The sequence below is a fragment of the Siphateles boraxobius genome, unplaced genomic scaffold (assembly GCF_051911475.1).
Source record: "Siphateles boraxobius isolate OS27281-9 unplaced genomic scaffold, OSU_SipBor_1 12, whole genome shotgun sequence".
NCBI classification, from domain to species: domain Eukaryota; kingdom Metazoa; phylum Chordata; class Actinopteri; order Cypriniformes; family Leuciscidae; genus Siphateles; species Siphateles boraxobius.
Window position 1 is genome coordinate 19,399,914 of NW_027508722.1, and position 16,431 is coordinate 19,416,344.

General features: G+C 37.0%; 1 protein-coding gene across 1 annotated transcript; it reads right to left on the reverse strand.

Annotated features, from left to right (window-relative positions):
* Positions 1-11: 11 nt before the first annotated feature.
* On the reverse strand, positions 12-16,297 carry vars1 (valyl-tRNA synthetase 1). Its single transcript, XM_077210109.1, has 31 exons — positions 16,189-16,297; positions 15,365-15,709; positions 14,828-14,971; positions 13,961-14,168; positions 13,631-13,746; positions 13,439-13,514; positions 13,244-13,344; positions 12,215-12,342; positions 11,838-12,002; positions 11,638-11,719; positions 11,370-11,489; positions 10,699-10,807; positions 10,528-10,616; positions 10,349-10,439; positions 10,113-10,237; positions 9,897-10,000; positions 8,564-8,722; positions 8,391-8,481; positions 8,187-8,292; positions 7,975-8,045; positions 7,219-7,344; positions 6,933-7,037; positions 6,773-6,841; positions 6,589-6,667; positions 5,520-5,647; positions 5,225-5,380; positions 4,862-5,080; positions 3,037-3,148; positions 782-960; positions 313-462; positions 12-224 (listed from the first exon to the last, which is right to left on the reverse strand). Exons 2-31 carry the CDS (start codon positions 15,707-15,709, stop codon positions 156-158), a joined length of 3,822 nt encoding a protein of 1,273 aa, XP_077066224.1. The 5' UTR covers positions 16,189-16,297; the 3' UTR covers positions 12-155.
* Between the last annotated feature and the right edge of the window lie 134 nt (positions 16,298-16,431).

The window sequence follows — 16,431 nt, forward strand, 5'->3', positions numbered from 1 at the left end:
AAATGAGACCATTTTTGATTTAATCTAAGGTTGATTTTTATTCAAGCTTCCCCACATAGTTCAGTAGACAGGACTGATTGACATTAAACAAAGGAAAGGAAAGGATCTCAATGTTCATAAACGATAATTTAAAAAAACATGATAAAGGTGAGCAGTTACATCATTTTTCTGAAGTTCTCGATGGCTTCCTTCACTTTCTGCATTTCGGTTTCATTCTGCCTCAGCTGGAAAGAAAGAAAATGTTGCACTTTTCTTCAAGACCAGTAGAAAACTAATTTGACAAATTGCAGATTTCCCCTCCAGCCTACTTACCTTCTCAGCATCTGCCTCCTGCACTTTAACAGGAACTTTGTCCTTGTAGTCGTTCTTGTCCATCTTTTCCTTCATCTTTTCCATCTGTTTCTCCAGCTCCGCTCCCTTTGCCGTCAGTTTAGTGACCTCCTTTTCCAAGTCAATCAAACCCTGAGTCGGAGACAAGGAATTTACAAAACTGGCATGTTTACAAACTAAGAAAGCTCATTATACTCATTAAAATGTGATGCTGTAGGAGGGGGAATTGAATTTTCGAAGCAAAGCCAATCCAGATTATTGGGTGTTGAGCTGGTGCTGATGTTATTTTTGGATAATCATATTTAAATTCAATTTATCTTCTCATTTCCGGCTGATTCATATAATTGTAATGTGGCAGCTGTGGTAAGGATTATGACAGCCAGAATAAAACTCCCTTAAGGTGTATGAGTGCGAACGAAAACGCATTCTTGTCACGTAACAACATTTTTACCTTCAGCATTAGGTGAACAGTGCATTTGTCCGAGGCGATGGCCACCGCACAGCCTTGTGGGATAGTGTTGTCGCCTCCAACCACTGGGTGAACGGCCTGAGAGTAAGACAGTGTCTGGATCTGAAGGCTGTATGTTTGGACCAGAGCCGCAGTATCAGAGTCTATGCACTGCAGGTAACCTGACACAGAGATAAAACACAAGAGGTACATTTGTGTCTGCTAACAAAATATGAAATTGTGATGATAGCATTTATGGTCAGTAGGTTCTGTGTAAACCTCAACCGTGTGTGAGTGTGATGTGGTTAATATTTAGACCAGGGATGCACTGACGTTTGTCTCTTGTGATTCTATAATGAATCTCATGAACTGCACAATTGTTCTGCAACATAATTGGAAACTCAAATACACTTCGGTCTCAGAAATGCATTTTTGATGGCTTTACACTGTAGAATTTTCACATTTGGGTCCATTTTTATACAGAAGAGGTGCATACATTTTTTTTTAATCCATAGTTTGCAGTATGAAGATGAAACTTTGTAAGTTTGTTAATACACATTCGTGTTTTGAACAAAAAAAAGGTAAGAGATAAAACCATTTAAACTAAATTGTTTCACATTTTGCGTTTGGATCTGTTTTGACCTGAAATTGAACGGTGGCTTTACACATGAAATTATGCTTTTTTTTTATTTTTATTTTACATCTATTAGTTGGATTTGTCTCAAAGTACTTCTGTAAAATACATTTAGCTTCTTTCCTCATTTTGTTCATAAACATGCTTGTGCAATCACACACAATAAATCTGAAATTACATGAAAATCACAAGCATTGGTCTATGAACTTTTGCTCTACAAACAAGTCTAAAGATGGAAAAGTTTGGACAAGGAAAAAGTCCACATTTTACTTTGCTGCCACCTACTGATGATCTATTGCAGCATAACAAAGAGATTCAATCTGTTTATCATCATTTTTTCATATGAAAGTAAAATTAATATATTTTTGTTTGAAAACAAATATTGATGTTTTGGAGTTGTTTTGTTAAAAAAGAAAATGTAGGTTTCATAAATGTACACTGTTTTGAGCAGTATATGTTTCAAATGAATTTAATTAAATCCACTAAAGTGATTAGAGTTCATTTTGGTAATTCTCATATTGAGTTATAAATTTCATCAATAACATATTCAAATAAAATTTCTCAGAAATATTGATAAAAAAAAATGTTTTCTTGCATTACACTGGTTTTTGCAGTCGTTCTTGAAACATAGTAATGTTCAAAAATTTAAAATTTCCGTGAATTCAGTAACTGATTAGATACAATATGAATTTAGTTTTATAACATTACTTTCCACCAGGGCTATCCAGGCGTATACAGTTTTTTAATGCACATATAAACTTCGTTAAAATGTTTGGGATTAGTATGATTATTTTTTCTTATAAGAAATGGATTTATTCTTTTAAGAAATTATTTTTTTCAGCAAGGATGCATTAAATTGATCAAAAGTGACAGTAAATGAATTTGAAATGATACAAAAGATTTCTATTTCAAATAAATGCTGTTCTTTTGAACTTTCCATTCATCAAATAATTCTGGAAAAAGTAAATTCTGAATAATTTCTGAGGGATCATGTGACACTGAAGACTGGAGTAATGATGTTGAAAATTCAGCTTTACCATCACAGGAATAAATTACATTAAAACAGAAAACCTTTTATATTGTAATAATATTTTACAATATTACTGTTTTTACTCTATTTTTGATTAAACAAATGCCGTCTTGGTGAGCATTAGACTTCTTTCAATGTTTTTTTAAAAAAAATCATACTGACACCAAACTTTTGAACAGTAGTGTATATGGCTAATATGAAGATTATACACTGTTTTGCCTAAAATTAACAACAACAACAAAAAAACAAAACGAAAAGTTAATTTAGACATGACAACGTCATAATGTTCTTTTAAAAAAAATAAGTCATTTTTAGATCTGGCAAGATTTTAAAGATTAACTTCCAGTAAGTGTAAGATGAAGGCAAAGTAATATAAATGTAAAAATAGAGAAAAATAAAAAAAGCCAATACCAAATATTGACTAATACTGATAACAAATTCTACTATATCAGTCATATATAGTATATACCAACTTTTTGCTTATACCACTGGATTTGGATCAGTCACATCAGCAATACCGGTTTGGTGCATCCCTAGCTGAATCTATTCCGTGTGAAATGAGTGTGCAGTGCAGTGTACTGTGTGATGTCTCACAGTCAGCGCGGGTCTTGGTCAGGTTGTAATCGGCCCGGAGTGATCGGATGGTTCTGACCACAGACATGATAAACTCCATCTGACGGTCGACCTCCTCGCTGTGCCAACAGAACTACAACCAAACAAAACATCATTTATACTAGAAACCAACACAGGATGCATTTGTTTCAGATGGTTTCCTCTCTCCACTCTTCATGTAATTTCAACTTTATGTCACTGAAGTTCCAAAAGGTTATTTGTATTCCAGTCACCTTCACATTCAACTACATTCCCCTCAATGAAAAAAACTCTCCAAAGAACTCATTATAGTGATACATCAAAGACTATATCATGAATAATAAAGCTTTTGTTATCTAAAACTCTATCTTTTTTTTATTCTGGCTGGTTCTCTCTGGGATTTTGCCCCTTTTGACCAGAAAATGATTCTTATTAGATTCAGTCTAATAATACTGGTTTGCTGAACTCATTTGCAGAGCTGCTCAATTTGTCCAAAACTTTGTAATTATATACAAATATGGCTATAAAATAATAGTAATAATAATTATTATTATTATTATCATCATCATCATCAAAGTTTGTAATAAAATTGCTAAATTAAAGCAGAATAAGAAATATTACTTTAGTAATATTTTACTTATGCATTTAAGAAAATATAAAATAATGATATTTTACATTACAACAGTAAAATTACAATACTAATATTTATGGTCATAACTTAATTTTTAAACATTAAACCATCAAACTTTTATTTTGACAGAAAACCTCAGGGAGCCCTTAAAGCTTCTCTTTTGTAAATAAACGCTTCTCATTAAAAGTATAGGAAGATGGTTGGCGCATGTTGCTTTCCCAAATGCAGAGAACTTGCATTGATGAGATCATGCATAGCAGCAGTTGCTGCAAACCGAACCGTTACGAGATCCTGCAAACATCAGTGGATATTGAGCTGCTCGCGTGTAAGAAAACTTGACTGAAACAAGCACTGCATATATTCATTTAATCTGAAGCTACCAGTAGGTGGCGGTAAGTCACGGCCTTGAGTGAGCCATCAAGTCATTCATCATTCAGTCATGAAGCAAGTGCCTGTATTTATGAATGGGTCATTGAATCATTGACTCTCGCGGTTCGTTCAAAGCCGCAGATTCGTTCACGAAACACCGCTGTGTGTTGCAGTTCTGCTGTGGCTTTCGCTGGAACTTATTTTGTAGCAAAATAGAGCAAACAATTCTGAAAATGTACATCCCTTAGTATTACACTTTTGTTTGTTGAACTGTTGTATAAAATCAATGTCACATTTGCAGTCGTGTGGATTTTTGGGAAAAATTGCATTCTTGCTCGTATAATATATGATCAACATTAAAAACAAGAACTCGCACGGGGTGTGTTTTTGTATTAAAGAGAGTTCGGGTCTTAATATCTATTCACAATCTGGTTCTATATTTTGTTCTTCATGCTAATAAGTGCTAAATTCCCACTTTTACAAAGGTACATTGTCGCAAACTGAGGCAGCGTACTGTGCAGGCAACCTATCATATGCTCGCTGCTTGTGTGGATGCAGTCAGTTTTGACAGAAAAAGATGAGGTAATATGATCGCATGCCATTTATTTGACCTTTTATGGCATTTTGCCTGTTAGAAATACATGCACGGTTTTAAAGTTATAATAAGGTGGGGCAGAATTAAATGAATGGCAAAATTCAGCATTTTGTCCACGTACCAAACAGGTCTGTCACCTCACATATCCCAGTTTGGGAACCACTGCACAAAGCCATTTCACAATTTTTTTAATTCGGTTGTAATTTTTACAACCTTTGGTCACCCCTGCTCACCTCTGAAGTGTCTGGATAAGGCGTGACACTGATGCTGGGGGGGCTATCCTGAGGCCGTCTCCTTGGCAACCGCTGGAAGAGCTCTTCAGAAACAAAAGGCATCATAGGAGACAGGAGGCGGAGTCCCACCTCCAGACAGGTGTAGAGAGTCTGCCTGCAGACGTCCGCCTGTTTTTGCCCTTCTGAATCTGTCCTGCTCAACACCGGCTTCACACTTTCCTATACGAGCAGAAAAGGAAAAAAAACATCTCAAAGTTAAACTTTTCAACAAAACTCTAAAGCTTTTTTAGAAATGTGTGCAGAGACCAAATTAAATATACAAAGGGAGAGCAAGTGTGTGTAGGTGGTGTGTGTAATCATTACCAGATAAACATCACAGAGCTCGTACAGCCAGAAATTGTAGATGGCAGTGGTGATTGTCGGAAAATCATAGGCCTGGAATCCGTTATCACACAGCGCTACTGCTGCGCTTAGACGGGACAGAATCCAGCGATCAGACACACTTTCACTGCCACACAGCTGAGAGACACAGAATCACGTGTTTAGAAATTAAATATACCCACAATACACCACTAAGTGTATGTTTTTCACAATGTCCTGACTCCTTACACATCGTCCATCTATCCATCACCTCCACCTGTCCATCTCTTTCTCTCACCTGAGCTTTTTGGCAGGGAACAAATCCCTCTCCCAGGGTCCTCATGGCAAACTTCACTGCGTTCCACAGCTTGTTACAGAAATGCCTGTATCCCAGAATCCTGTTCACGTCCAGATTAATGTCTCTGCCTGGGAGAAATAAACAAAAAAAGCACAAAGTAGTACTTTGTCAGGATATGTTTTATTATTATTAATTATTATTATTATCATCCATCCAAATATTCAGAATACATCAATAATGATTCGTCAATGATGATTTTACATTTGGTTCCCCCTCAATCTTATATATTTGGTTGCATCCATGTAACTTAAACCCTAATCAGGCCAAAACCAAGTTTGTTTGGTGTTTGTTTTGGGAGTTCGAAAGAGCTTGCCAAAGTGAACTTTCTAGAAAAGTTTGCTCTGGATGGTAAACACCTTCAAACTACCATTGGTCGTTATAATAGGTAGGTGTGGCTCTGAGGCTCCGCCTTCTTTGAGCTGAAAATCTTCTATGGTTCATTCCTTCTGTTCAGTCTGTATAAGGTCACACATGAAAACACTGGACAGCTTCTCTTTAAAGTAGAAATTGAAGTCATATTTCTAATCGGAAGTGACACTGAAACTCTTTTGTCCTGTTTAATACTGTAGAGGTGTTTGCTATCAAGCAATATATTGTATAAAGTGTATATAAATAAACATGTCGTTACTTGAGTGGAGTGCCGAATTGCAGAGCTGATGCAAACATCCACATCACAAGGATCAGATGCTTTCTTAACTGCTATTTTCTCACCGCTGTCATTTTTGCTGTGTGTTTATTTTATAGTTATTGAGAGGAAAGCATGCAACACACGTTTACATATTAATCTAAACTCTGCTCCCAGCTACATGGTCGGCATCGGGAAGTTCACTAACAGTAAATCCCTGCAAAGGCATTTCGATCTTCAATTTACCCCTGAGCAAAGAATGAAAAAAAACTTTGCCGTGAGTATATCGGGGCCTTTATGATAATATTTGTAATTTTTGTGTACTACAATAACTGACAGGTCAATGTAGATATGATTTTGATATTTATTTATTTATTTTTTTACCTTGACCGGTATAAGCACATAGAGCAAATCGGAGCGCGTCAGTCCCGCATTCTGGAATTCCACTGGGATAGTCGGATTTCTAGAGAGCGGACACATACACAAACAGAATGTAATAGGAAAAATAGCAACAGCTAAAAGGTACAATAACAAGAGATTACAGGAGCTCATAGACAACGGGTTATACCTGTCCCTGTTTGGCCTTCTCAATCTCCAGAAGGTCTAGATTACTGTCTGTTAGTTGAGCTTGAAGACCCTACACACACACACACACCTCAAATTCATTTTGTGCAAAGACACCTTATGTAGCCACGTGGTGTTAATGCAAGAGTCAGTAGTTTAGCTACCTCCAGTGAAATGCCAGTGATGACGTCCAGAGGGTCGATGACGTTACCGAGAGACTTGCTCATTTTCCTGCCATGGGCATCTCGTACCACTGCATGCAGGTACACCTGAAAGAACACACCAGATTTACACCACAAGTTAACACTAGCTTTCAATTAATTGACACATGCTGATACATCTGAGTTGAAGTTTAACAGTTTGTTAGATACTCACTATTAAATTTTGCTAGTCCAGAAGCTCTAAATATAAAATATACAATATAAATATTAAAAAACACAACACTCCCACCTCTTTGAAAGGTAGTTTTCCAGTAAGTTTGAGGCCCATCATGACCATACGAGCCACCCAGAAGAACAGGATATCATGGCCTGTCTCTAACAGTGTTCCTGGGTAGAAGACTCTCAGGTCCTCTGACTAACACACAAATATTGCAAAATTACTTAATCACTGCAGCCTCTGTATATATTATTGCATTAAAATTTATTTTTGCAGAGACCCAGGGACAAAGAACCTAGACTTTCTCTATAACACTTTATAATGACTTTCATTGAAAACATTAACTGACATAACTGCATTACATAATGTATATACAGTCATAATATATAATTAGAATATTTCATGTTTTATACATATATTATATAAAAACAAAAATAGGAAGTAAATTCAATTCAATGAAAAATAAAACTTTACATTATTACATATATTTAAAAAAAAACAATTAAAAAAATAAATCTGGTATTATACAAGTAATATAAAATAATAAAAACAACAATGAAATAAAACAATAAAAAAACAATACAATCAATCAATAAATGAATGAATAAAAATCTGGTTAGACAAGCAAAGATCAGCCCTACACATATTAGTTTACACTAAATATTGCCACTACAGTCTTGCATGCATGCTTTTGTGTGTGTGTGTGTGTGTGTGTGTGTGTGTGTGTGTGTGTGTGTGTGTGTGTGTGTGTGTGTGTGTGTGTGTGTGTGTGTGTGTGTGTGTGTGTGTGTGTGTGTGTGTGTGTGTGTGTGTGTATTAATATCTGACCTCATTGGGCCAGCCAAAGATGGAGAAGGGGAAGATCCCTGAGGAGAACCAAGTGTCCAACACATCCTCATCTGAAACACAAACAGACAAAAAGAAAGAGAGATGCTTTATTGATGCCAGAGGGTAAAAACTGACATAAACAAAACAGGAGGATAAAATGACTCAGTGGTAACGAGAGACCATGTTTGTGTATGTGTGTGTTTGATTCGCACCCTGGCGTAGAGAGATTTTGTCTGCAGTGACATTGAAGCGTTTGGCAGCTTTTTCTCTGGCTTCCTCCTCAGATCTCCCGCTGACCCAATAATGTCCATCCACATCCTAAAAGCATGCAACAACAGTACAGTATCTTAATTCCCAGCATCCCTGTGTATCCATAGCACATACAGCAGACTGCATTTTCCTGTGTCTCTGCTCACCTCGCCTGGTTTGACTGTCGAATCATTCACAGTCACAAAGTAAGCTGGTATCCTGTGCCCCCACCACAACTGCCGTGAGATGCACCAGTCCCTGATACCCAAAAAGTGTTACTACACACACCCACACACAGTGACTCCAGCAGAAAAAATCTGAACTGAAATAGATGGGTCACCTGATGTTGTCCATCCAGTTGAACCAGGTTTTGAGGTGGTGGTCAGGGATGATCTTGAGCTCTCCGTTTCTGACGGCGTCTGCAGCCTGCTTTCCCATCTCTCTGCAGTCCACGTACCACTGAGGCTTCAGCAGAGGCTCCACTATGTCCTTAGAACGGCTGAGAAACACAAACACTCATCAATTGCTTTGTGCATGAAAACAGAACAGCTGTAATGGAATTAAAGTCACCATGAAATCAAAATGGACAAATAATAATTATTTTTTTAATGTAATATTGCAGTGCTTATAAATTATTTATCTGTATGCATCACTATTTATTTGTATTCATTCATGTGCCCTAATAATCTTTAAATCATGAAAACTTCCTCTTCCTCTTGCAATGACACCTCTACTCTTCGCTAATGATGCGTTTAGTGGCACGAGGACAGGACAACTTGTCAATCACATGAGATCACAGCAATAGCAAACCACAACCATCCAACGATCTAATCAATTACTGATTCCGAAAAATCCTGCACTACATTTTTTCTTGTTCCATAAGTCGTTTCCCTTAGATAAACATCACAATAGGGAAAAAAAGACTACTGAAACCTCGGTTTCATGCCGACTTTAAAGGTCTATTCCAAGATTAGATGGCACTTCTGCATAGATCAAAGCGGTGCTTCTCATGTGGTTTGGCTTCAGTACCCAGATTTTACTTTGGACATCAAGTATGAGAATTGTTTACTGTGCAATATTAAATTACAATAGTTTCATGCTCTCGTAGGCAACAATTGACTGCACAAAAAAATATTCACACAAATTATAGTAATAAATTAAAATTCAATATAAATAAATGTAAAAAATACAACTTATGAATTTGTAGTTCATAAAGATTGGTTTGAATATTAGTTTATAGTCTACGGAAAAGGGAGTGTCAGGCAAACTGGCAACATAATATGCATATTCTTGGTGTACAGACAAAAAAAGGAAATGAAAAAGTATTATTTCTTCCTCTCCACAAAGAAAAAAAAAATGTTCCTCCATTTTGAACAGTGGATCTCTCATTTTTAATTTCTTTGTTATTCCACTAGGAGGCACTTTACCTGTGGTTCACATCTGGTGATAGACAACCTGTTTGGTTGTCACTGGTTGTGAAAGTTACTTTAAATATGCAATTGACTTATTATAAATCTATATGCTATATGACACTTTCTAAGAATGTAAGGGCATTTTAGTCAATTATTTCAGATTTTAGCATTGATTTTTACCTGCTTTACACAACCTTATCAGACCAGACCAGCGATCTACCAGCCGAAAGCTAAGGAGTTAAGTGGAAGTTAGTGTCTAACCTGCAGACGGGCACCACCATTGGATTGTCTTTGACCTCCTTAAACTGGCCTCTATCTTTCAGAGCCTGGAGCACAGTTTTCCTCGCCTCAAAGCGCTTCATCCCCTAAAACACCAGAGAACATTTGTCAATCTTCATCTTAAATCATCATATTTATAAAGAGAAATAATACCTGGTGTGAACAGGGTCAAAGATATCACAATGTGTGTGTGCCTACCAGGAATGGAGGAGGAACATTGATTAGTAGACCATTTTCATCCAGGATGTTGATAAAGGGCAGTTTGTGTCTCTCTCCCACCTCATAATCATTATGGTCATGAGCAGGAGTGATCTTCACAGCACCTGTACAACAACACCACACTGTAAACTGCACACGGACCCAGAAGAGTAGACAGCAGCTTGAAAGACAAACTTACAGAAAATATACGCTTTTCTCCTTGTAACATTCATTACCTGTTCCAAAGTTCATATCAACAAAGTCATCAAACACGATGGGCATCTTTCTGTCACAGAATGGGTGAACGACCATCTTTCCTTTGAGATGCTGGATAGTAAAGAGTCATTTAAATCAAGCACATTCTAAAGACCATTTCTCAAACACCAGAGTTATGAAAAGGAAACGTTGGCATCACCTGATATCTGGGGTCATTAGGGTGGACAGCCACAGCTGTGTCTCCAAGCATGGTCTCAATACGTGTTGTGGCCACTACCACCTCCTCATCTGCAGGAGAACATAACATTTTATAAACCTCTGTATGTCTTGTCAGTACTTGTAACCTTATTTCTCCAGATACAACCCTCACCTGATCCTTCAATCTTGTAAGAGAAAGACACCAGCACGCCAAACTCGACTTTTTCTTTATAACCCGGCACTGGAAGAAGGGTTCGCCCTGTCAGCTCCTTTTTATCGACCTAGAAAACAACATTCATCAGGTGACCTCAGAAAACAGAGACTCTGAGACTGTTAGTGAAGACATAACTTCAGTCATCTGCTACTTTCCAACATAAATGTAGTTAAACTGTCAAAAAAAATGAAGGATATATTTTCTCAGACTAGCTTTTACTGTGTTTGGAGAGTTTAAAACTACATATTAAGAAAGTTATCAAAAAAAAAAAAAAGGTAAAACTTTGTTGTGGTCACACTGCATTTATTTGATCAAAAATACAGTTAAACAGTAATATTGTGAATAGTGTTAAAATAACTGTTTTCTATTCATATAATTTAAAAGTATTATTTATTCCTATGATGGCAAAGCTGAATTTTAAGCATCATTACTCATCTTCAGTGTCAATTTGCTGCTGAAGAAACATTTATTATTATTATTAGTGTTGAAAACAGTTGTGCTACTTAACATTATTGTAGAAACCATGATAATAATAAAAGTCTTTACTGTCAACTTTTGATCAATTTAATGTATCTTTGCTAATTATTAAAAAAAAAAAAAATCTTGACCCCAAAACTGTCCCCACATACCTCTATGTCAGAGATAGCGGAGTTGAGGGTGCAGGACCAGTTGACGAGTCTCTTGCTCCTGTAAATCACACCTTCCTCATGCATACGTATAAATGCCTCCTGGACCGCAAACGACAGTTTCTGCAAGCAGATAGTATTACACATGATTAAAAACTGATTATCCATTATTAAATAATGACACTTTAAAGTTTAGTAATGACAAGCTTTTTAACAAGAATTTTTGGCTGTCATTTAACACCTGGGTTGGGTTTTTGTGCATTGTACTCACAGTATCCATGGTAAAACAAGCTCTGTCCCAGTCCAGAGAGGAGCCCAGCTTCTTCAGCTGATGATAGATGCGATCGCCCTTTCTGTTCGACGCCAAAAGAAAGAGAAATGTGTTCATATAATTTGAGTTAAATCAATTATTTAATGATCTTGGAATTATCAATCCCCATTCCAGAATTCTCCTCAACCTCACACACTCACTCGTTCTTCCACTTCCAGACCTCCTGGATGAATTTCTCTCTGCCGAGATCATGTCTGGTCAACTTTCGCTCTCTCATCAGTTTCTTCTCCACCACCACCTGTGTGGCGATACCAGCGTGATCACAGCCGGGATTCCACAGAGTGGTCTCTCCTCTCATCCTGTGCCTGCATTAACACATTAAAGCAAACCAACGATCAATCATATCATTATTTCTGACACATGATGTCATGGGCTCCTTATGTTATCCAAACATTAACAATCAGCCAAAAAGTGTCTTGTCTTGACTTTTATATGCTTGTCTAATTTTTTTTTTAATTACAGCTAAGAAAGCATAACATTTATATAATGGCTAATAACATTACATATAACCAGTTACCATCTTGTCAGGGAGTCCTGAATTGCATTGGTCAAGGCGTGACCAAGATGGAGGGATCCCGTCACATTAGGTGGAGGAATACACATCATGAACACGCCACGTGGGTTTGACTCACTTACATTCTTTCTCTAGATAATAAACAGTAGAAATATCATTTAATGAATATACACTATCGTTCAAAAGTTTGGGGTCGGTAAGATTTTTTTATATTTTGGTAAAGGAGTGCTCACCAAGGCCGCATTTATTTGATCAAAAATACAGTAAAAACAGTAAAACTGTGCAATATCACTACAATTTAAAATTACTGTTTTCTATTTTAATATATTTTCACATGTAATTTATTCCTGTGATGTAAAAGCTGAGTTTTCAGCATCATTAATCCAGTCTTCAGTGTCACATGATCCTTCAGAAATCATTCTAATATGCTGATTTGCTGTTCAAGAAACATTTCTATTTGCCTACTCATTACAAAATCTTACTACTTGTGTATAAATCTTTAAATAATCTAGCACCATCTAATCTGACTAAGTTACTACATCCCTACACTACCGCGAGAGGACTAAGATCGGACGGCAAATTCCTCCTTAAGATCCCCAGAACCCGCCTAAAGACGGGTTCCAGTGGCTGGCCCCACTCTTTGGAACAATCTTCCTAATTTTATTAGAATGGCTTCATCTCTCTCTGAATAAAAATCTTGTCTTAAAATTAAACTTTTCTCTTTGGCTTTTAATATGTAATTTTGACAAAAAATGTGGTTACTCTTAACTGTTTTTTCTGTGTATTTTTATTACTATTGTTGAACAGAAAGTTCAAAAGAACAGCATTTATTTGAATAGAAATCTTTTGACTGTAAATGTCTTTACTGTCATTTTTGATCAATTTAATGCATACTTGATGAATAAAAGTATTGACTTCTTAAAAAATACAAACATTTGATATATAAACATTTGTACACTAAATTTTGGTAGTGTAGCTACAGTCTTTATTGTATTAGAGTATAAACATACATTATGATTTTTCATGTCATACCCCATATTCAGGCTTGAAAAATCCCTGTTTCTCCCACCAGGAGTACCAGGCCGCTTCCACGTACTGAGGACTGTAAGAATCAGGAAGAGGACTCAGGACATCTGAGACACATGAAGAGAGACACATAAATGATTAGATGGCTGCGTGACAAATCTAAAAAAAATAAAATTCCTGCTAATGGAAGCAAAAGCACACCTTTTTTCTCTCCAGAAGGTGTGGGTATGTTGTAGCTTATGACACCCAGTTCCTTCTTCTCAGGTTTGGCCTTTTTCTATTGGAGGGGATGGAAGAATAAACAATATGGCAAGTTCTGCGATCAGCTTTCTTTCCATTTCTGCTTGTGCCAATGTCAATAAGAGAATAATATGCTGAGATTCATCGCTCTACCTCAGTCTGAGGCTGCATCTTCTTCTTCTCCTCAATCTCTTTCTTTTGTTGAAACTTCTCCATCTTTTCTCGCTTCTTGGCCTCTTTCTTCAGCTGAGCCTCTGTCTTAGGAGGACCTGAGAATCACAAGGACAAGACAAACTAATTATTCATGGGCAACTTAGACTTCTAAAATGCTTTCAGACTCTGATAAGACTAAAGTCTATCTGAAAGATCATGTGAGCTGTTTTAATTCACTAGTTTTAATGGTCTTAAAATACCCTCAAAACTCTATGACACATTTCTAAAGTAATTACAAAAGCAACAACTTTCAAATACACACATCCTTACCGTTACCAGGTGTGCTGTCTGGTGTAGCAGCGTCAGAAGCAGCAGTTGATGTGGCATTGGCAGCAGCGCTGGGTTTGGGGGTCACAGGCACCATTTTCTCACACAGTGAGATTTTACCCAACACCTTCAGGAATTGTGGCTGGTTCACACAGGTATTAAACCATCTGGTCACATTCACCAATGAATTCCTTTCTGCAGGCTCCAATGCCTTAAATAAAAGTACTATAATGAGGAATCAATTACAGCAACTGAAAGTTGAAGCAGTTCATCCAAAAATCATGCTCATGTCATTCATAAGATGTAACAGTGTTGTTTTTGTTAACTAAAAACTATTGAAATAAAGTTGAAATAAAATTTAAATATTACATTTAAAAAATGTAAATTTTAAAGTTAAAAAAGTTGCCTTAACTGGCCACTAACTGAAATAAATAAGTTTAAACTGAAAGTACTACAATTATTAAATTTAAACAAAAATAAATTGCAAATAGAAGTATATAAAAATGATACATAAATATAATATAAATATATAAAAATAAAAGCTTATTCAAAATATTGATAAATACCACAACAGTACATAAATAATCTGTGTGACTTACTTTCTTCTGTAAAGCACAAAAGATATTTTGAAAAAATATTTTGGGTTTTTTCCACACTATGAAAGTCAATAGCATGCAACATTGTTTTTGACCCCACTGACTTTCACTGTATGAATAAAAACCGCTGAAACATTCTTCAAAATATCTTCTATGACGTTCCATGTTGCATAAGTAAATTATAACAGAATTTTTGTATCCCTTTCATTAATACAAGTGATCATGATCATGATAAAAGCGTTCAAATGGTTTAAGATTACAGATGTGCACTCACATATTTGAATGGCAGCAGTGCTGCCACAGCAACAGCCATATCAGCCAGAGTCACGCACTCTCCTACCAGGAATGTCCGCGGTGCTAGAGTCTCATCTAGAGCTTTGAGAACACGCAGCAGCTCCGCTCTGGAACTCTGCAGAAGCTAAAATTCAAAATTTAAGTTAGTGCAGCTTCTCAACCAGAAAATATAGGGTCAGTCGTGGCCTAATGGTTGTGGGTTCAATTCTCAATACCGGCAGGAAACGTTCATGAGCAAGACACCTAACCCGCCATTCACTCCTCAGGCGCCACAGCAAAATAGCTGCTCCCGATGTGTGTGCCCACAGTTTGCAGTGTGTGTGTGTATGTTCACTACTCACTGCTCCTAATGTGTGGATGGGGTTAGATACAGAGGAAAAATTAAGAGTATATCTCTTTCACTTAAAAAGGTCTAAAAATTAGGAGCCAGAGCTGTACATTCAGTGATGCCAATCAATCAACACATGACATACATACACAGACAGTCAGACTATCAAGGCACACACAAAAGACATACCTTCTTATCAACTCCCATGATCCCCAGCAGAGGGAATGCCACAGAACAGGCCACTGGCATCAGCTCATTCTCAGCAAAGCTCAGCCATTGCCAGACCTGACTTTCCTTTTTCTTATCGCTGCCTGTCCGTTTGCCCGCTGCTGCCAGGTACCAGCTCACAGCATTGGCACCGGTGAGCACCGTGCCACCCACACCCTCTAAGACCAGTGCAGGGCGAGACCTGCCCACCTCAGCCGGAGGGTCCTCATGGACTATCCGTGGAGGAGATCGACAGAATTCAGCAGCGATCAAGGGTAACAAACTCCTGAAGTCATCAGGGTGTGAAGAGATGTAAAGAGTGTCCATCTAAAAGAGAGATATGGGTCATGTCAATTAATAATTCACGAAACGAGTGAATAATGTGTAATGTGCATCTCTTTGTTTCATTTTAATTTCTGCAGTTTTGTGCATGTCGCAATGACTATTATTAAACTCATATCGTTCAATACATAAATGAAAGCAAAAGTGTCAGTTTCACTTATCAATATTCTCTGTCAATAAACAACACTTTTAAGATATTAATATCTGAGCCTCGTCATACATTTACGTAAAAGGTTCAAATGAAAAATAAACTGAACTTGAAAATATTATATATAACTTGAGAGATTTAAAGTCTAAAGATAGACCGGCTAATTAGCTAAACGCATGATCATTTCAGCAGAGCTATGACTACTTGAGTCAAGAAATCACATATAAGACATGCAAACTTTTAGATTTATTGATCAGCACATATACGGTAGCATCTGTATTTTTTAAAGTCTCACGGAAGATCATTTATAACTCACCTGTAGGCAGCTAGGGAGACGTCAGCCTAAATCCAGCATGCACACAGACTCCAGTGCTTCACAAGCGCTGCCGTAAAGTCATAATAACCGTCGTAAAGCGCATCCGTCTGACGCAATAAATGTGTAAAACAGACTGAAGTGCCCGATAGATGCGCTAACGAACCGTAATAACCTTTTTTTTTACAGCCTATGGTAATAACATGAAACACTGAACGTTATGATGCAAGCCACTCAACATGAGAA